Here is a 22,176-nt window from a genome sequence, read left to right on the forward strand (position 1 = left end):
ACTTTGCAATCAGCCCAAGCACACTCCCTGGTTATATTACAGTTTTTTCTGATGGCTTAAGCACATTTTTTGTAACTATTGGCTATTTTTGCAGAACTTTTTTTTTTTTTTTTTACTTCAGGAGCATTTTGAAACTGAAGCTGACTGGATGCTGTCTTGTCTGACTAAAGCTAACAGACTACAAACCAGAGGAAAGTGGAATCAACTAAAGACATTACAAACTCTTGCATTATCAGCCATGATGGACAATTTGTTCATGGTGTTAAAACTTATTTGTGAAATATTGTTTCGTTATAACATTATTCATATTTTATCTTTAAGCTGGGCTATCCTGAGGCTCAGTGCATCCTTCGCTCTTAAACTCCTCCTACAAACTCAGACTCTTCTCCTGCAAACCTCAGGTGGGCTTTGTTTCAATCTGGCAAAAAAAATATTTGAATGTTTTGCATCTCTTTGTGCTTTGTGACATTTTTCTGTAGTGAGGATATGTGAGACTTTTTTGAGTCAACTATAAAAACAGTTTAAGGCAAAATTACACTTCACTTTAGATATATATATATAGATAAATGTAGAAAGACAGACAGATAGATGTGCATCTAAATACTTTATCACTTAGTTAAAAATGATACAATGAACATGTTATATGGGGCTTTATTAACCAAGAATAAACATTTAGAAATGAACAGTAAGGAGAAGTAATGCTTTATAAATGATGAAATAAGAACTTAATAATAGCTTACTAAAGCTTAATAGTTCACACATCAAATAGAAACATGAATCACTTGTAATGATTAGAAACTTGATAGAATTTCAAATCTAGTTTGGGGAGTCATTCAGTGAGAAACAGTGAAATGATTTTCCATGTGAAAAGGTGGACAGCAGAAACAGAAAGAAACAGTGAGAACTAAAAGAGAAACAAAGAGCTTTGGAACAACGAGGCAGCAGGAGGACAGCTGCAGTTTAACAGCTTCAATTCACTGACAGGAAACAACATTAGAAATATCATCATCCTCAACTCATCTGCTGCACTGACACTGACACCTTCAACGGACACACGTTCACTTCATAACCAGTGCTAATGAATGGAAACATCCTGTGAGTGAAAGTGTGTGTGAAGGTGTGTATGTGTGTGTTAGTATCAGGATCAGAGAACGACAGCTTTCCTCTGTTCCAGTCCAGATTCACTCTGATCCTCTGGAGCTTCTTCTCTACTGAGAGAGCAGTGAGAGCAGCTGATGGTGAGAGTGCTGAGTATTTATCTTTATGGAACCCTATTATCCATAATCCAGACTGTATGCGTCCCTTCCTCTGCACAGACTCTGCTAACACACCCAGTCCCCACCGTATACTGTCTCCAAAATCAACATCCCAGCTGTGAGTCCCTGAGTTAAAGCCCTCAGAGCCCAGGACAGAGCAGTAACGATCAATCCTCTCTGGACTATCAGGAAGCTGCTCTCTCTCTCCTCCTGCTCTCACACTGGTCAGATCTTCAGACAGGATGAGGTTTGGATGAACAGCGTTTGGGTCCAGAATGACAGGAGTGTAGGAGACCATGTCCTTCATGTTGTTCCAGATGTTGAAGGTCAGGTTGCCCAGGTGTTTGGCCTGGTCTATCAGAGCTCCTGAGGGCAGCTGTGGATCATCCAGCAGGGGGCAGCGCTGGACTCTTTCCACTGCAGCCTTGTAGTTGTGCAGGAATGAGACGTCTTCAGCTCTCAGCTCCTCCTCTGTGGCTCTGACTGTGTCTGAAAGAGCTGCTATCTCTCTGCTCAGAGCCTCCATCTTCTCCTTCATCATCCCACTCTTCTGCTCCTCTTCCTCCCTCAGTGCAGCCAGCCTGGCCTCCTCTTCCTCTGCTAGAAACTGGTGAAGCTTCTTAAACTGCTCCTTAATCTGCCTCTCTGTGTGTCGGGCCTGGACCTTAATGTGTTCTGCTGTTTGATCAAACTTCACTTGAACTTCTTCACAAACCTTTAACTTCTTCTTTAAGGGCTCCAGAGTTTCCTGAAGTTCCTTCTTGTGTTGTTGTGCAGCTTCATCGATGGGTCTGAATCTGTGATTGGTGTGTTTTTCTGAGTCTCTGCAGACGACACACACTGGCTGCTGATGGTCCAGACAGAAGAGTTTGAGTTTCTCAGAGTGCAGACTGCAGAGAGCCTCTGAAGCTCTCTGATCTCTCTCCTGTAAGAACGACTCACACAGGTTCTTTAAAGCTCGGTTTAAAGGTGGATCATACACTGATATTTCCTTACAAACTGGACACGTACGTTCCCTTTTTTTTCTCCACCATCTCTTCAGACAGTCTTTACAGAAGCTGTGGCTACATGACAGAAGAACAGGATCTCTGAAGACCTCCCGACAGACCGGACAGCAGAGATCCTCCTCTGATCTGGAAGCCATTGAGTCTGTGAGTGAAGCTGAAAACAGCAGACAGGAAGTACAGTCAGTCCTGGCTCCCCTCCCTCCTCTACCACCTTCACTGAAACTTCCTTTGAGTCGTGTTTTTGCTCAAACTCACATTCAGTGTGTGGAGCGTCAGCAGCTTGAAGCAGCAGTGTTGGAGTTTTCCACTTTTCTCTCCTGTAGCTGGACTCACTCAGAGGAAGCTGCTAGTTTGGTCTGAGCTCAGTCTGATCGTCTGTGCGTCTCTCTTTACTGAGGACGAAGAATAGCCAGTTTCCTGATTTGTTGCATGTTAAACACGTGGGGGGCGGAGCTTCTTCTTCTTCTTCTTTCTTACATTTGTACTGGCGGTTGGCAAACAATTGAAAGGTGCATTACCGCCACCAACTGGTATGGAGTATGGTCTGGAACGACGCTCAAAAAAAAAAACAAAAAAAACAAAAAAAACAGTCAGTTTCCTTGTTTGTTGCATATTTAACACGTGGGGGGGGGGGCGGAGCTTCATTCAACTTCCTCTTATAAATGTGTAAGTGTGACAGCAGAGCGCAGACTTTCACCGCAGGTCAAAAATTAAACATTTTGTGAAGCTCAGTAAATAAAGTATGACTCAGTGTTGCAGCTGTTTTGCAGTTTTTCTTTCAAACTTTCTTCTGATTATTAGAAGGGCTCGCCCCGCCCGCAAACTGTGGACCAATAGGAGAGCTTGCCCACTGTAAACTACCAATCGTCTGTCGACGGAAATTGCGTCACCAGAAAACAACAGCAATTCGCGTTGCTAATGTCGATGCCCGTGCACATCGTCACTCGTGCACATCGTCACTCGGCCCTACAACCAAAGAGGCACGTTACTGTGGGAAGTTTGGTCTTCTCCAAACCTCCACTGGAGCTGCTCAGCCAAATCACTGCGTTGACTCACGCAGAGAAGCTTCTCCGAGCAGATTGTATCCACGCGCCTTCACGTCAGCAGTGTCTGGGAGAGCTGGTGGTGCCATTAGGACAATATGAAAAGGCACCGCTTCGGTGGCTCGTTACAAACGATGTCGGATATATGAAGTAGTAAGTGTATCATATATTTAATATCATACTAGGCAGGATTACTAAACCATTAATACTCATTTACCTGCGAATGTTGCTCGTTGTAAACTTTCTTTAAGTGTGTAACATTCACTATGATATTGCTGACGGTATGCATGATTCCAGCATACTTGACAGGCACAGTATGGAGCTGACAAATCCACAAAGAAAGGGAGAGATGGGGAACCACCTTTTTCTACAAAGTAATCGTAATTACAAAACCACTCTTTCATCCCATTTATGGATGTACTAAAGTCCCAACACTCCTCGTCCTCTGGAGTGAAGTCTGACAAGTGGGGAACTGGGCAGACCTCAGCTTTCCTGTTCAAGAAGTTAGAGACCACTGTACAGTCACATCAAAATAATTCTGCTGTGCAGCCCAAACATCGTGAGTCCACAGAGGCTGCTGTACGGTCCAAAAAACATGACACAGTTGGACTGAGTGAGCCACCTGCATCCCAGGGTCATGATCATACCATACAATTACCTTTGAGTCATTCACCTGTAAGTGCTGTTTAATTGAAATCCAAACAATTTCAGTTAGAGCATTTGTATGTATGTGTGTGTGTTGTATTGGGGCGCTGCTCTTGCGGCGACCTGCAGGTTGTCTCTCTCTGTCAGTGTCAGTGTTTTAACTTATTTTATTTCATTCTTTTATTCCTTTATATATTTTTTTTGCCAGAGGAAATCCTATAGCATCGGCTTGTGCTTTGTCGCATGGTTTTATTGGCAATCCTGATGGTTGTTTGTTTGTTTGCTACTCTCAAACAATTACATACTCACGGGAGTTTCTTCTGGATCTTCGGTGGAAAGGCCCGTCTCTGGACTCTTCTCACCCTCCAGTGTTTCCCAGCTATGGATTATCCAGTAACGACAGGGGCACTTTTGTTTTTAACAGAGTCAAAGCAAGGAAGCGGGGTACAATCGTATTCCTTTGCCATCAATAATCCTGGCTAATGTGCAGTCTCTGAGGAGTAAATTGGATGAACTGCATTTGAATGTCGCACACTTACGTGACTACAGGGATACATGTCTAATGGCATTCACAGAGACTTGGCTCAAGGATTCTGACCCTGATTGTTCTCTGGAACTAAATGGCTTCGGGTTTCCCATACGTTTGGATCGAGACCCCGGAGCAACCCAGAAATCTCAAGGAGGAGGGGTGTGTTTGTATATAAATCAGAAATGGTGTAAAAACGTGACCGTTCGTAGACAAGTGTGCCTGCCTGACATTGAGCTCCTCTCTGTGTCTTTGAGGCCGTTTTATCTGCCGAGGGAATTCCCACAGATCAACGTCACCGTCGTTTACATCCACCCTAAAGCGAATCCTAGGAATGCGACTGACACCATCTTCAACGTCATCAACTCACTACAATCTCTCTCTCCTGAGGCTCCTAATATTGTTCTTGGGGACTTTAATCGCTGCAACTTAAAGAAAACACTGAGCAGTTTTTATCAGTATGTGAACTGTCCCACACGCTTCAATAAGACTCTGGATCTATGTTATGGTTCCATAAAAAGTGCGTATACATCTGTGGCTGGCCCCGCCCTCGGATCCTCGGATCACAACACGGTGCATCTTCTGACAGTTTACAAGACTTTACTGAGAAGTGAGGAAGTGAGCAATTATGCAATATTTTTTTATTGCATCTTTCTTTTATCTCTTCAGCAACAGAAGGTTCCAGATGTATGGAAAAAATCTATTATTTCTCCAGTTGCTAAGACCACAAAACCTACATCACTAAATGATTTTAGGCCTGTTGCTTTAACATCCTTAGTGATGAAGTCCTTTGAAAAACTTGTCAGGAAGGAGATCCTGCAGCAAGTAGAGAAGTTTATAGACCCACTACAATTTGCATACAGGCCTCGTAGAGGTGTTGATGATGCAGTGGTCACTCTGTTGAACTTCCTTCATCGCCATCTTGATGGCGCCAAAGCTCACGCTCGGCTCTTATTTATTGATTTTTCTCAGCTTTTAATACTATCCAGCCACATCTTTTAGTTGATAAGCTTCTTAACCAGTTTAAACTTGATTTTAATCTCGTTGGTTGGATTTTAGACTTTTTAACTGACAGATCTCAGTGTGTGAGAGTAAACGGTTGTTTTTCCAAACAGCTGAACTCTTCTACTGGCTCACCACAAGGTTGTTGTCTCTCTCCTCTACTGTATATTTTGTACACTAATGACCGTCGCAGTACACAGGCCAACAGGCGTTTCATTAAATACGCAGATGACACAGTCAATGTAAGCCTCCTTCATGGTGAAGAGGATTCCTACAGGCCTGTTGTGGATGAGTTTGTTTCGTGGTGTGACCAGCCCTTCTTAATGATCAACACCTTGAAAACCAAGGACATGGTTATTGACTTCAGGAAGACATCCCCCCATCCTGCGCTAACAGTGGTAAATGGTGCAGCCATTGAACTGGTGGACAGTTATAAGTATTTGGGGGTTGTTCTTGATAAGTCTCTGTCCTTTGAGTCACATCTTGCTGGTACAGTGAAAAAGGTTCAACAAAGACTTTTTAAGGAGGTTGAGAGGTTTCAATGTTTCATCTGAAATGATGACTCTTTTTTCTAAAAGTTTTATTGAATCTGTTTTAACCTTCTGTATCATTGCTTGGTACGGTAATATGTCCCTGAATAATAAGACCAGACTTAACAACCTGGTTAAATTGGCTGGTAAGATTTCAGGGAGGTCTCAGGTCCAGCTTGTGGACTTTTATAACAGGCAGGTGCTGAGGAAGGCAACCTCTGTCCTGTTGTGCTCAGATCATCCTCTCTTTAATGATTTTCAACTGCTTCCATCAGGTCGTCGTTATCAAGTGCCTGCAGTGAAGACAAAGGCCCTTTCTCAATTCTCAAGTACGCGAGTACGTACTCGCGTTCTCGGCGGGTACGTACTCGCCGAGAACGCACGGAAGTACGGACTCGCCGAGAACGCGAGCACTGACTCGCGATTTGTACAATTGGAACACCAGCGTACTTGATGATGTCACAGGTCCGGAGTTTTTACTGCCGTCCTTAATTTAACTGTGAGTAATATGTTATGAAGCTTAACTTTAATCACAGCCAAACCGGTTTACTCAGGAACAAATAAAAAGCCGAAATAAGCCAAACATTAACATTTAGAAGTGATCTAAGTGACTTATATATCATGTTTAACCTCACTAGTGAAATCTCTATTAATAAAAATAGTGTACATGTACATACGTGTACATACCTTAATAAAAACAAGCAGGTGAGATGTTAGAACGCTTTTATTTTTATTTTAGTGGACACTCAATACAATAGACAGCTACTGGGGTTTGGGGTTTGTTTAACCTGAGTAGCGAAAAGACCGCGGGAGGGTTGAAAACGATGTGCCGGAAGTCTGCTGTTCTCGCCGGCTGTAATAATCCTCGACCTCGCTGTCTGCTATGGAGCTGGCGGGTCACAGACGTCTCCGAAAACGTCGGACCTCGTTTGGAAATATATGATATCTTGATAAATCGAGCAGATATTCGAAGTTTACACAGCAACATTCTCGCTTGAAAAGAACTTAAAAGTTTATTTTGTGACCCAGAAAGAGTAATATTTAAAAGTTTTTAGCCCCGCTCGTCCGCCATTGCCGCGTTTGAGTTTTGGACGAAATGCATTCTGGGATATTTAGCTGTACCAAGTCCACACAAGTCACCACCGATGCATGCTCGATAAAACGGGCGGAGCGAGAACACATCCGGGACTTTTTCGCGTTCTCGGCTTGATGCGTACTTCGAATTGGAACAGTACTTGGTCTCCGACTGATGACGTATCACGAGTACATGAGAACGCAAGTACGCACAAGTACGCATATTGAGAAAGGCCCAAAGAGACATAGATTGTCTTTTGTACCTACTGCTATTATCATAGTTAATAACACTAAACGATGAGTGTTGTTGCCATTGCACTTTTTTGATGAAAAATCTAGGTTGTTTTCTCAGGCTTATATTATATTATATTGGAGTGTGTATGTGATGTGTTGGTTGTCTGTTTGTTTGTACAGACATACTCCAAATAAATGTCCCTCAATAAAGTAACCAATAACCAATATTCTATTCTGTCTGTGTGTTTCAGGTGGAGACAGAGGGATGGGTGTGTCTCTGGGAAAATCCTGATATATCCCATCTGCTCACTTTTCCTGGCTTAAAAAGGACACTGACAGAAGGCTGTTCACCCCTGTTCAGACATACAAGGACACTACTGGTGTGTTAAAGAGGCGACAGGTGATGAAATCAGATCGCATTTGTTTTTACCCACCAGAACCTCCTGAGGTGCTGTGATCAGTGTACGGCTCTTTTTTTCACAGCCGCATATTTTTGTGGCACTCTGTTGGAGTGTGTAAGTGCTCCTAGAAGTATCCTCAAGCTGATGAGTGTGAGGAGGTTCACCTATATAAGTCTGGCTATCACCACCGTGTAATTCCACATTAATATTTTACTCAAATGTAAACAGTAAAACCCCCATCCTGGATTCATATTTACATTTTCCCTCTTCTTCCTTATATACTTAAGGTACGTCACATCTGTGATGTGTCCAACTGGTACACGATACTTACTGAGGTCCTGTGCTGCGGACCATGGACAAAGGCAGAAGTGGCAGAGGAGGAAAAGTGGGTCAGTGGCTCGCCTGGAGTTCAGCAATTTAATCACAGCTCAGTGAGGGACATCAAGCCATGTTCCCTGCCATCTTGACTAGCAAGTGAGTAAAATGACCATCATGTTCACGTGTATTTTAAAAGCTTTAAGTTTTTTTCAATTTTTCAATCGCTCACTCAATTTAACATCGAGATCTTAATTGTGAGAGTCCTTGCAGGCGTGGTGTGGATAAGAATGTTGCACGCTTTCTGAGAGACAGAAGCGGCAGATAAAGAGAATCACACGAATCACACTCTGTGCTAACCTGTGAGGAGTCCTTTGACAAGCTGGAACCAATGTGATGTGGAGTCAGAGGTTTCACTTGGCCAACCAGCCTGTTCCCAACATTTTGGATGCTTGTTGTCGTGCAAAGGGACCATCAGTAGTAGAGGCCTTGTTTCAGCGTTGGGTGGACTGTGGGATGGTTGTGTGTCTGGACATCTTTCACTGGATCCCCTGGTTTGACGCAGCCATCCGTACAGAGTCCCGTGCAAAGTACTCTGCATTTAAGTCTGCACTAGCTGGGGCGCTGCTGCCTTAAAACCGCAAAGACCTCAAACTGCTTATAAGGGTCGCCAGAGCAAAGGACCCAGTAACAATGCAGTCTGGATCCAAAGTTGTCTGCCTGTACATTTCCAGGGACAGTTAAAACAGCATGTGCGGAGGGTCACACTGACGCCTCAGGAAACATTTCGGATCATCCATTTGGTTATTGAGTTCAAAACACCTGGTAGGAAAGTCCTCATTCCAGAAGAGTATTAAAACAAGAATTTACATTGTGACAAACTGAAGATCACACAAAGTTTCTCTGTTTATTTCCAGGGGTCATTGTTGAGGGCAGCACAGCAGTGACACCTGGAGTGCGTTCAGGACCCAGCAGACACAAACATATACAGGGTGGCTACCACAAGAAAAAACAACGTGGATGTTCCCGATTAAAAATGTCTGCGTGGAAGCAACAGCCTGGAAGGTTTTCACGAAGAACTTCCTAACATGATTTCAGGTACACAGCTGTAATCTGTATACTTGTGACAAATTACACTTGTGGTCATGTCATTGACATTTCCATTATTATTGTTGTTTTCAGGTCCTCACTGATAAGTGGCATTGCAAGGTGGAAGGAGGAGCTCAGATGCTTTATTTGTTGGTAAAGGATTTACTCTGCAGCACTGATCAGTGGCCTCAACACTCGCTGTCAGCAGCTGTTTGGAGAACCTGTAGAAGTAAACATCTGTGGCCCAGCTGATCTCACATCCACTGAATTACTCAGACTGGAGTACTTGTTCAGCCAGAGCAGAGGAGACTCTGTAATTTTCTCTCTGTAGCACATCGTCAGTGATGGACCTGGTCCTGAGGAGGAGGGGGTTCAGCCTGAGCAACCCGAGCCAGATGATCCTGGTGAAACATTGCAGAGTGACGAGGAGGCATGCGACACTGTGCTGCATGCTGTCCTTCCCCACATTACACTCACCAATTATAACCTCCACTGTTCACCCTCCAGCCTGTGTGAGTAGCTAGGTTTACTTTTCATATGAGGGACAAAGTTTGTACATCAAAGCAACGATTAAAACACCCATTGCTTGTCTGAAAACAAAGACAATTGTTTATATATTTACCGACCAAGTTTGTATGGGATCCATTTTACAGGAAGATGCCTGCAGTACAAAAGCCATCCTGGATTTGAAAAGCTGGAAATGTTCTGCTCTGTGTTAGTGGAGATTAGCCTGATAGAGGACAAATCATCACTTACCGCTGAGCAGAGGAACAAGGTCCTTCGGTGTGGAGGGGCATGACAAGCAGCCACAATAGTTTAACCAGCTGTACAAGACCCACTGGGACAACACCCTCTACTGCCACACTGACAGGGATGACCTCGTTGATGCTGCTCTTATACAAACAGTAAAGATGGCCAAGGGCTAGGGACCCGCACAACGTCCCATCAGCACTCGGAGCAACAGTTAAACTAAACACTTGTGGTTGTGCTCACCTCAGGGTAGTCACAACAGTCCAGAGAAACTCTCTATTTTAAAGGCCTGTGAGCGAATCCAGCATCGTGTTCTGGTGGAAGATGCGGTTCTTTCTAAAATAAACATCAAGACTATGCGGGACTTCAACCGTCAGCAAGAAACTATCCTCAATCTGCATGCAACAAAACATACATAGGATTCAGTGTATGAATAAGTTCCTGAATCCTTTATCATCCACAGCTAAAAATGGTTGGAAATCAAGTGCAATCATTTTGGACAGGTCTTTATCAATTAAGTTCTGTCTTGCTGGGGTCACAGACGTCTGCAAAAACTCTGGGTTGGTTTAGGTGGTTGTGGTGGTATACTGCATGATGCTGTAGATACTGCAGCAGCTACAGTTGCAGTAGACACACTGGCACCTTCATTAACATCACTCTCATTTGACTGTGTTTTATCTTCCCAGTGCACTGATGGGTGGACTGTTCTCAGGTGTCTGTGCAGGTTGTTTGAGTTCTATGTGATATCCTTTTCTTGCACACTCTACACTTTGCCTTTTGTCAATAAAATTGAAATGGTTTCAGATTTTGCTTCTTTTCTTGGTGTCGCTTATTTTCTTTACTGTACTTTTCTAATGTGTCAATGTTGTCTCTTGTTGTTGCCCCTGGATCCCTCTCTATCTCGATCTCCTCCTATGAATGTAACTACCACCCCTCGTGATGTTTTTGTTTCCAATTCAGGAATATTTTTGTTCTTTTTTTTCATTAAAAAAAAAAAAGAAAGAAATAATTTTACCTCATCACAGCTTTCCCTGCTTCCCAGAGGAAAGATGTTGATGTTCCAGTCAGGTTATTATAGTGTATATCAGGGGTGTCAAAATCGTTTTGGTTTACGGGTCAACATGCAGCCTAATTAGATGTAAAGTGGGCCAAAGCAGTACAATCATAACATAATTACCTATAAATAATAATACGTCCATGTTTTTTCACTTTGTTTTCATACAAAGTACAACAGCCTTACAAAATCTTCATATTTAATCAAATATCCTTTTAGTGAAGCTGTGAATATTGAATATTTTTCAACTTTTTCTACAGCAAGAATTCATTTTCACAGAACTGTTTTCTTTAAGTGTAGTTGGCGTCTGAAGCAACGTTTCAGATTCTTATCTGCAGTGATGTTAATATAACCAGGGCGTGATGCAGGGTCACGATAGAGCTGTCCGTCCACGTAGAGCCCTTATTAATGAAGACTGGGAACAAGACATTGTGTTGCTCCAGGATCTCGTTAGGGAAATGGTGGTTTATGCTGAAGTCCAATCCTTTCACCTCCTTGATGCAACTTTTCGCTGGTCTTTCCACAACAGGATGCTGTCTCCCAGCACCCTCTTAGGTCTGAGACGATGGACTCGATCGTAGCTTTTAATTAGTTGCTTCAGCAGACTCCGAGATTCCAGAAAACACATATTGTCTCATACTACAGGCCTGCATTTATTTTCTGTATTAAGATGGGCCACATTCTCAGTTACAGACTTAACTCAGTCCCGTAGCGAGGACTTTTTTAGCAGCGACCATTTCCACCTTATTCTGGCTGAATTCCAGAGATTCCCGCAGGGATTTAAATTCCTGGTGTAAAATCTTCAGCAGGGACAACATCGCATCCAAGCTGGACAATCGCCTATCAACTGACTCCAGGATGTCAGTAAAGTCGTTGTATTCTTGGAGAGCGTCTAATTTCTCCTCCCTGTCCTCCAGGCTGCTGGAGATGATTATACAAATTTGGTTTATTATTTGTCAATTGATTGTATATTATAACTGAAGCTTTCTGAGCTAACATTTAGGGTTTTTTTCTTGTCAACTCTCCAGCATCTAATGTGACCTACGGCATTTTCCGTCACTTCTGTTGTGGAGGTTTTCCACTTAAATAAAGCCTGCAGACAAGCGGTGAGCGGTAGCTAACATTCTTTAATTCATGCACACAAAAGAACAGACAAACAAGCTTGTGGAGCCCTCCATGGCCGCGGGACAGACGGTCAGCAGAGTTCTCCCTGAGCCTAGCATTGCTCTCAGTTAAATACCTTCTCCAGGAACAAAGGCAGTACACAGCTGTTTCACACCTTAAGGTTCACACTCCCTTGCTACTTCCCAGAGTCCTCAAGAGACAAAAGACTGGTCCTCTGGAGTTCCTGTTTCCCCAACATCCTTACTACACCCCCTACCATTTGTCTTAAGTATGAGTGTCAGACATGTTAATACAATAAATAATGTGATTAAATACCTAGGTAAAAGAAATTCCTATACAATCCCACCCTTTGATTCTAAAATCAAGAATCACATTAAAACCAGAATTTCTTTCCTGACATTCTGTATATCACATCAACATTATTGTACACTTAAAGGAGTTTCACACTGTGTATCCTCACTTCACTGTTCTCCCACCACCCTTTGTTCATCTTTAATCTTCCCCACAATCTAAGCTCTCACATGCAAATGGCAACAACAATGATACAGAGGAAAGGTCTTCTCCAGAGTGTCAAAGTACTTTGCATGGCAAAGTGAAGCAGCATTAGGTGGTCAGTCACAGTCACAGTCATGGCTCCTGGTGTCTGTGCCATTTACAGAGTCATAATTCCAACGCTGATCTTCCTTGCGCTGTCACTTTTGGAGCTTAGCACGCTCTCTCCATCCCTCGATTTCTGTTCCAACGCGGCTGTAGATTTAAGGCAGAGCACGTCGTACACCTTAGTTGTCTTCCTCAGCGTCAACGACGAAACTCTTTCATTTTATTTTAAGATTTTGCTGTTCAAAATCTCCTCGTGACAATCCTTTGGAAGCCCACTGTCGTTTGTCTGTTGTCCTGCAGATGGTCCCTGCTTCTCAGTGGTCCTCTTGAAGCGTTCTCTCCTAGTCACAGTTTGCATCTGCGCCTCAGTCAATCCTTCCATATCCCTCATGTCACGGTTCCTGCAATTTAAAAATAAAAACTTCCCCGGAAAAACCCTCTTTTGCCCTATGTCAGCTTATCACAATTTAGACATGCACAATAAAGTTGTGTACTGTCTCTTAAAAATTCTCAGGGCTTCTCCCCTGAAGTAGCTTCACTCCAGGCCCTGTCGTAAGAAAAAACATTAGCCAGTGGTGTGTCCTGCTGTAAATCATGTGATTAGATCATATGATTAACCCTTTGCTGTGGAAAAAAGTGATATAGATGTTAGCGCAGCGCGTCTGTATGCACACTTTCTCACAGTGACCTCTGCACTGTAAACAATACAAGGTCATGAATAACACACCGCTGGTAAATTCATAAAGACACAGAAAGTGGCAATTAAAAGGTTAAGTCAGCACGGCCCAAAAGCCCATGCAACCCGTTGCTGTCACCTTTCTGCTCCTGTAAAAAGAAACATACATACATCCACCCTTTTGTCTCTCTGGGTGGAGGTGCAATCTTGCATATTGGTGTCAAGTCAGTCAAGTTTTTGTCAGTCCAGTCAATCCCCGTGTTTATTGCTGATAGCAGAACCTCTTGTGTCGCAATAAGTTTCTACTGCCAGCAATGACGTCATTTCAAAAAGGAAAAAAAAGAATTTAGACTGGATTACCTCGCTGAATCCTTTTTGCCAGGGACTTGTTTTTTGATTGTCCCAAAAAAGTGGCTTTCTCCCGAGCCCATTTTAATTTTGGAGAAGCTCACTTGCGATTGATCAACATGTTGTGTAGCGCTTTGGATCCCGATCTTGCAGGCCTGCTTAAAAAAGAGAAAATTGCCAAACAAAAATCTCAGTGCACTGTTAAAATCAAAAAATATGAAGGCCTAGTTTTAGAAGTTGTCTAAGCGTACTCTCTTAGAATGATGAAAAAACAAAACTAATTGGCAGGTTTAAAGTGGTACCAAAAGAAAATGCATCAGTAAATCCCCAAAACTTTCATCCACCAGTCACACACCTCACACAACAACAATATTTTATTAGAAAATGAGTTTTTGTTTTCCCCATGTACCCAGATGTGTGTCATGATAAGATCTCCCTCACACATCAGAAACCAGAAACTCAATAATCTATTAGTCCCCACTCATCTGACCCTCCCGCAGCATTCTGTTCATCCCTGCAATGATTCAATCATCCTTCCCCAAAAATAATACTAGTTCACTAGTCTATGTATCACTGCTTAACCCACTAAGTGAACCGGACAAGATGATGGTAACAGAAATGCTTAAAATGCTATTTGGTCTTCATGAGATTCATTGCATGTGTGTTTGTGTTAGCAGGATTAATGCATTTTTCTGTTTGTGTAATTTTGTGTACCTCTCCTCTTTGCGGTGCTCCAGACACTTTTCAATTCTCCACGCAAGGCAAGTGACTTATTAACTAGTAACTTCATCAGTCATGACAAAAGCTAATGTTTCTGTGCTAACATAAAGGATCTCAGATCAGCTGCTGCCATCTTTTGGCCACAGTTGGTTACTGTCTCTGAAAGTTGTCTCTTGTTTCCTTTTTTCCTGTTAACAAAGGCTGGAGCTCATCATGCTGAGAGGGCAGCAGCATTTTTTGGCTCTTCACACATGTTCATTATATTCTGATGATCCTGGATGGAGACAAACTACAGATAAGTGTGTTCAGCCCAACTAGTTGATCTCATTACAGCAGTTTGATGTTTCCCTTTGAATCCCCCTGAAGATACTGACAGTGAAGCACGTACATAATACTCCAGCCTTTCAACTCTGAGCTTATTTAGTTCTATTAATACACTGAAATCTCATTTGTGTAATGAAGAAAGTCTTTAATCAAACAGAATTCAAAGATCAGAAACATTTCATATATGGAGTTAAACATGAATCATTGTTTCAACAATAGATTTATTGTTGTCATAAACAGACAAGAAGACAACAACAAACTGCTCCTCCCATTCAACACATGTCAGTCCATATCCCAGCAAACTAAATCATCTCCATTTACACATCAAATAGAAACATGAATCACTTGTAATGATTAGAAACTTGATAGAATTTCAAATCTAGTTTGGGGAGTCATTCAGTGAGAAACTGTGAAATGATTTTCCATGTGAAAAGGTGGACAGCAGAAACAGAAAGAAACAGTGAGAACTAAAAGAGAAACAAAGAGCTTTGGAACAACGAGGCAGCAGGAGGACAGCTGCAGTTTAACAGCTTCAATTCACTGACAGGAAACAACATTAGAAACATCATCATCCTCAACTCATCTGCTCCACTGACACTGACACCTTCAACGGACACACCTTCACTTTACCAGCCACATTTTCAAAATATGGAAACATCCTGTGAGTGAAAGTGTGTGTGAAGGTGTGTATGTGTGTGTTAGTATCAGGATCAGAGAACGACAGCTTTCCTCTGTTCCAGTCCAGATTCACTCTGATCCTCTGGAGCTTCTTCTCTACTGAGAGAGCAGTGAGAGCAGCTGATGGTGAGAGTGCTGAGTATTTACCTTTATGGAACCCTATTATCCATAATCCAGACTGTATGCGTCCCTTCCTCTGCACAGACTCTGCAAACACACCCAAATCCCACGGTGTACTGTCTCCAACATCAACATCCCAGCTGTGAGTCCCTGAGTTAAAGCCCTCAGAGCCCAGGACAGACCAGTAATAATCAATCCTCTCTGGATTATCAGGAAGCTGCTGTCTCTCTCCTCCATATCTTACACTGGTCAGATCTTTAGACAGGATGAGGTTTGGATGAGCAGTGTTTGGGTCCAGAATGAGAGGAGTGTAGGAGACCATGTCCTTCATGTTGTTCCAGATGTTGAAGGTCAGGTTGCCCAGGTGTTTGGCCTGGTCTATCAGAGCTCCTGAGGGCAGCTGTGGATCATCCAGCAGGGGGCAGCGCTGGACTCTTTCCACTGCAGCCTTGTAGTTGTGCAGGAATGAGACGTCTTCAGCTCTCAGCTCCTCCTCTGTGGCTCTGACTGTGTCTGAAAGAGCTGCTATCTCTCTGCTCAGAGCCTCCATCTTCTCCTTCATCATCCCACTCTTCTGCTCCTCTTCCTCCCTCAGTGCAGCCAGCCTGGCCTCCTCTTCCTCTGCTAGAAACTGGTGAAGCTTCTTAAACTGCTCCTTAATCTGCCTCTCTGTGTGTCGGGCCTGGACCTTAATGTGTTCTGCTGTTTGATCAAACTTCACTTGAACTTCTTCACAAACCTTTAACTTCTTCTTTAAGGGCTTCAGAGTTTCCTGAAGTTCCTTCTTGTGTTGTTGTGCAGCTTCATCGATGGGTCTGAATCTGTGATTGGTGTGTTTTTCTGAGTCTCTGCAGACGACACACACTGGCTGCTGATGGTCCAGACAGAAGAGTTTGAGTTTCTCAGAGTGCAGACTGCAGAGAGCCTCTGAAGCTCTCTGATCTCTCTCCTGTAAGAACGACTCACACAGGTTCTTTAAAGCCAGATTTAAAGGTGGATCATACACTGATATTTTCTTACAAACTGGACACTCACGTTCCCTTTTTTTTCTCCACCATCTCTTCAGACAGTCTTTACAGAAGCTGTGGCTACATGACAGAAGAACAGGATCTCTGAAGACCTCCCGACAGACCGGACAACAGAGATCCTCCTCTGATCTGGAAGCCATTGAGTCTGTGAGTGAAGCTGAAAACAGCAGACAGGAAGTACAGTCAGTCCTGGCTCCCCTCCCTCCTCTACCACCTTCACTGAAACTTCCTTTGAGTCGTGTTTTTGCTCAAACTCACATTCAGTGTGTGGAGCGTCAGCAGCTTGAAGCAGCAGTGTTGGAGTTTTCCACTTTTCTCTCCTGTAGCTGGACTCACTCAGAGGATGCTGCTAGTTTGGTCTGAACTCAGTCTGATCGTCTGTGCGTCTCTCTTTACTGAGGACGAAGAACAGCCAGTTTCCTGATTTGTTGCATGTTAAACACGTGGTGGGCGGAGCTTCTTCTTCTTCTTCTTTCTTACATTTGTACTGGCAGTTGGCAAACAATTGAAAGGTGCATTACTGCCACCAACTTGTATGGAGTATGGTCTGGAACGACGCTAAAAAAAAACCTAAAAAAAACCATCCTCAAATCCTTCCAAACAGGTTGGGGGGCAGAGCTACTTTTAACTTCCTCTAATAAATGTGTGAGTGTGACTGCAGAGCGCAGACCTTCACCGCAGGTCAAAAATTAAACATTTTGTGAAGCTCAGAAAATAAAGCATGACTCAGTGTTGCAGCTGTTTGGCAGTTTTTCTTTCAAACTTTCTTCTGATTATTAGAAGGGCTCGCCGCGCCTGCAAACTGTGGACCAATAGGAGAGCTGGCCCACTGTAGACTACCAATCGTATGTCGACGGAAGTTGCATCACCAGAAAACAACAACGGCACCTCCGCTATGTTGGAAAAGTCGCATTTCTTTTATCTTTACAGTAAGTTATCGACTTTAAGATATAAGCTGGAGGAAATAGACATGAAAGGAAATATTATATGGTGTGGGCATTTTAATGCACACCATTCGTTATGGGTGAGTGAGAAAACAGACTACAATGGTAAAGTGTTAGAGGAAATTCTGCTTATATGTTTATTATATAAACCAGTTTAAAAAAAAACTCAAAAAATAAATTTTAAGTATAAGAATGAAGAAAATGTAATTAACCCCAAGACAGCAGTCGAAGTGATGTTTATTTTCTTTTGCAAGTCAGTAAATCTAAACATAGTTTTAGTGGAATATGAGAAAATGTTTTTTGTGACGTTATGTTCTAAGTTGAAACCATTGTATAAGTTTTTGTTGTTCAAATTTAGATGATGAGGAAATGATTGAGATTTAAACCTAAGGGGGTAGGGCTAGATGAGTATCTAATTCTGGCTACTCCTTTTCAAACAACTGCATTGAATGATATTATGAAATGTTGGTGAATGTATATGTTTGACATAAATAATGAACTGAACTGAACCTATGGAGCGACGGCTGACAAGCGGGGAACTCAGCTTTCCTGTACAGTCACATCAAAATAATTCTGCTGTGCAGCCCAAACATCGTGAGTCCACAGAGGCTGCTGTACGGTCCAAAAAAATGACACAGTTGGACTGAGTAAGTCACCTGCATCCCAGGGTCATGATCATACCATACAATTACCTTTGAGTCATTCACCTGTAAGTGCTATTTATTTCAAATCGAAACAATTTCAGTTAGAGCATTTGTATGTGTGTGTTGTATTCTATGTTATCTGTGTGTGTTTGACAGAGGGATGGGTGTGTCTCTGGGAAAATCCTACTAGAAGTCCCAGACTTTTCTAACCCTCTGTCAGCCAAGTGGAAGCTAACTTGGCTAGTCTTTTAGCATCAATTCATATGTAAATTAGGTCGTTACCTGAGAATCCTGGAGGGGAGTGGGGGTGTGTGAATGATTGCTGATTTCTAACTGCCAACTGCCTCTTTGTTTGTGTGTGTGTGTGTGGGGGGGGGGGGGGGGGGGGGGAGCTGCTAAAAGCTGTGAACTTCCTTTTGTGTTGAGGTGGATACAATCTCACTGCACTTCATTGCCCTGAAGAATTCTGTGGTGTACGAACCTCCTCTCCAAGGAAAGAAAATGCAGAGAAGACTCACCACTCAGCAGACCTTGGAAATGATCCTGAGTGAAGTCAACATTTGTGACTCGGATAGAGAAGACCTAGAACTTCAGCCGGATTCGGACTCAGAGCTGTCTGATCAGTCTTCCGGTTAGGTTTCATTTCATATTATTTCCTCTTTCATTTCAAACAAGTAAGTGAAAGATGGCACAGTGTGGCGTGAAGAACAGGTGGGGACCTGTCTCCCTTTCACCCCAAAAGAAGCGTATGCTGCAGATGGAGAGCCAACGACTAAGGCCAGGAAAAGTATCTCGAGTCGCCTGCAGAGCTTCCTGTGTTTCATCACTCTTGACATGCTTCATAGCATTCAAGAATGGACTATTCAACATGCACAGCAAACGGAGCATGTTCATTGGTTCATGGACCTCCCTGAACTAATGGCATTTATTGCAATTGTCATCTTGCGGGGGGTTACTAGGGTTTCATCACTACATGACTGCTGGTCAGCAAACCTGGGAAACCCACAGATCATTATAACTATGCCGCGAAACCACTTCCAAGACATCATGCAACACCTACGCTTTGATGACAGGTCCACCTGCAGTGATCGAGCAAAGACTGATAAGTTCGCTGCAATTTCCAGTGTGTGGGGATCATTTGTCACCAACTGCATCACGTGCTACAACCCTGGTCTACATATCACCGTTGATGAACAGCTTTTCCCATCAAAGACTCGGGGCTGTTTCCTGCAGTATATTGCAAGTAAACCTGACAAGTTTGCAATCAAGTTTTGGGTGGCTTGCGACCTAAAATCCAAGTACATTTGCAATGTCTTCCCATATCTTGGCAAGGACCCCAATCGTCCCAGTGGGGAGAGACTGTCTGAAAATGTAGAGATGAGGCTGATGGAACCATTCCTAGACAAGGGCAGAAATGTTACCACGGACAATTTCTTCACATCGCTTTCACTTGCGCAAAAACGTCTTAGACGGAAAACCACCATCCTCGGCACAGTCAACAAGATTCGCCGGGAAATTCCTCAATCCGCTAGACACACAGATCGCAATGAATTCACCACTCAGGTATGTTGCAGGTCTTTTGTGGTTCTATGTTTATGTGTTTCATTGTGTGTAAAAGTGCTATGGAAATAACAATTTATCTTATTTCTTAGGTGTTTTCAACCTCTGCTGCCATGCTGACGGCGAATGCGGCCAAATGGAAGAAGACAGTCTATATTCTTAGCAGCATGAATAGCGTGGTTCAGACTGATAACACCACCAAAAGGAAGCCAAACACTGTCACCCTTTACAACACCACAAAGTGGGGCGTGGATGTGATGGACCAGATGGTGCGGGAGTGCACTGTCCGCAGAGGAACACGGCGCTGGCCAGTTACCGTGTTCTATAACATAATTGACATGGCAGCACTGAATGCACATGTGCTGTATCAAGCATGCACCAGGACGCAGGAAAGACGGGTGGACTTCCTGGTGGAGCTTGCAAGAGAGTTGGCTAACTCTCATATGGCTGGGAGGAAGGCAAGAAAAGAACAGTTGCTTCGGACACAACCCTCCACACCTAGCCCTGGAAAAAGAGCCATGTGTCAGGTCAAACACAAATGCAAGAACAATCATGCCACTGTGCGATGTGTTCACTGCTACAGATACACATGTGGTAAATGCAGACTACAGATACCATGGCAGTGCCAGGATTGTGAGTGATTGCTGAAAATGTTGAAATGTACTCACTCACTTTTTATAATTATTTGTAAATATGTGTACAAATGGTTGTTTTTTCTTGTTTTTTTGTACTGTTTTTATCATTAAATCTCAGCAACAAAGGAAATACACCCATGTGTGTTGATTTCTCCCTAAGATGGCAAACTGAAACACAAGTTTCCTTGTGGCTCAGGAAACTAACCACTCCAAGTGGCTCAGCATGGCCCCACCTTATTTAAATAACAAAAGCAGCTGTTCACAGGTGATTAAGGATATTAGCTAAAAGCCTACCAGCCAGTCACTTCCAGTTCCCATCTGCTGACTCATTCTATTGCTAATTGTATGAGCCACTTCATAGTGAGTTTAAGTTCAATTCAATTCAATTCAATTTTATTTATATAGCGCCAAATTACAACAAAAGTCGCCTCAAGGCGCTTCATAGATACAGAGAAAAACCCAACAATCATATGACCCCCTATGAGCAAGCACTTTGGCGACAGTGGGAAGGAAAAACTCCCTTTTAACAGGAAGAAACCTCCGGCAGAACCAGGCTCAGGGAGGGGCGGCCATCTGCTGCGACCGGTTGGGGTGAGAGAAGGAAGACAGGATAAAAGACATGCTGTGGAAGAGAGACAGAGGTTAATAACAGATATGATTCAATACAGAGAGGTCTGTTAATACATAGTGAGCGAGAAAGGTGACTGGAAAGGAAAAACTCAATGCATCATGGGTATCCCCCGGCAGCCTATGTCTATTGCAGCATAACTAAGGGAGGATTCAGGGTCACCTGGTCCAGCCCTAACTATATGCTTTAGCAAAAAGGAAAGTTTGAAGCCTAATCTTAAAAGTAGAGATAGTGTCTGTCTCCCGAATCCAAACTGGAAGCTGGTTCCACAGAAGAGGGGCCTGAAAACTGAAGGCTCTCCCTCCCATTCTACTTTTAAATACTCTAGGAACAACAAGTAGGCCTGCAGAGCGGGAGCGAAGTGCTCTAATAGGGTGATATGGTACTACAAGGTCATTAAGATAAGATGGGGCCTGATTATTTAAGACCTTGTATGTGAGGAACAGGATTTTGAATTCAATTCTGGATTTAACAGGAAGCCAATGAAGGGAAGCCAAAACAGGAAAAATATGCTCTCTCTTTCTAGTCCCTGTCAGGACTCTTGCTGCAGCATTTTGGATTAGCTGAAGGCTTTTCAGTGAGTTTTTTGGACATCCTGATAATAATGAATTGCAGTAGTCCAGCCTGGAAGTAATAAATGCATGAACTAGTTTTTCAGCGTCACTCTGAGACAGGATATTTCTAATTTTAGAGATGTTGCGCAAATGGAAGAACGCAGTCTTACATATTTGTTTAATATGTGCGTTGAAGGACATATCCTGGTCAAAAATGACTCCAAGGTTCCTCACAGTGTTACTGGAGGCCAAGGTAATGCCGCCCAGAGTAAGAATCTGGTTAGATACCATATTTCTAAGCTTTTCAGCGCCGAGTACAATGACCTCAGTTTTATCTGAGTTAAGAAGCAGAAAGTTAGTTGCCATCCAAGTCTTTATGTCTTTAAGACATTCCTGCAGTTTAACTAATTGGTGTGTGTTATCTGGCTTCATGGACAGATAGAGCTGGGTGTCATCTGCATAGCAGTGAAAATGTATGCTATGTCTTCTAATGATGCTGCCTAGGGGAAGCATGTATAATGTAAACAGAATTGGTCCTAGCACTGAACCCTGTGGAACTCCATAATTAACCTCAGTGTGTAAAGAGGACTCTCCATTTACATGCACAAATTGGAGTCTATTAGATAGATATGATACAAACCACTGCAGTGCAATACCTGTAATACC

General features: G+C 43.0%; 2 protein-coding genes and 1 long non-coding RNA gene across 6 annotated transcripts; 1 reads left to right on the plus strand and 2 right to left on the minus strand.

Annotated features, from left to right (window-relative positions):
• Positions 1-219: 219 nt before the first annotated feature.
• Positions 220-2,695, minus strand: LOC148103225 (nuclear factor 7, ovary-like). The gene is made up of 2 exons (XM_087831372.1): positions 2,519-2,695; positions 220-2,417 (listed from the first exon to the last, which is right to left on the minus strand). The coding sequence occupies exon 2, from the start codon at positions 2,398-2,400 to the stop codon at positions 1,012-1,014; it is 1,389 nt and encodes a 462-aa protein (XP_087687498.1). The 5' UTR covers positions 2,401-2,417; positions 2,519-2,695; the 3' UTR covers positions 220-1,011.
• Positions 2,696-3,189: 494 nt separating this feature from the next.
• LOC148103226 (uncharacterized) lies at positions 3,190-10,422 on the plus strand. Of its 4 annotated transcripts, none has more exons than XR_015716754.1 (6): positions 3,190-3,459; positions 7,569-7,717; positions 8,006-8,858; positions 8,951-9,131; positions 9,216-9,634; positions 9,776-10,422. It is a non-coding gene; the product is annotated as an uncharacterized LOC148103226 (long non-coding RNA). The 4 variants fall into 4 exon arrangements; XR_015716757.1 differs by having other exon boundaries at positions 8,006-8,192; positions 8,296-8,858; positions 9,216-10,422; XR_015716753.1 differs by having other exon boundaries at positions 9,216-10,422.
• A 4,695-nt stretch (positions 10,423-15,117) lies between these two features.
• On the minus strand, positions 15,118-16,870 carry LOC148103227 (nuclear factor 7, ovary-like). Its single transcript, XM_087839074.1, has 2 exons — positions 16,804-16,870; positions 15,118-16,702 (listed from the first exon to the last, which is right to left on the minus strand). The coding sequence occupies exon 2, from the start codon at positions 16,683-16,685 to the stop codon at positions 15,294-15,296; it is 1,392 nt and encodes a 463-aa protein (XP_087695200.1). The 5' UTR covers positions 16,686-16,702; positions 16,804-16,870; the 3' UTR covers positions 15,118-15,293.
• Between the last annotated feature and the right edge of the window lie 5,306 nt (positions 16,871-22,176).

The sequence above is a fragment of the Neolamprologus brichardi genome, chromosome 3 (assembly GCF_056152115.1).
Source record: "Neolamprologus brichardi isolate AB-2024 chromosome 3, ASM5615211v1, whole genome shotgun sequence".
NCBI classification, from domain to species: Eukaryota; Metazoa; Chordata; class Actinopteri; order Cichliformes; family Cichlidae; genus Neolamprologus; species Neolamprologus brichardi.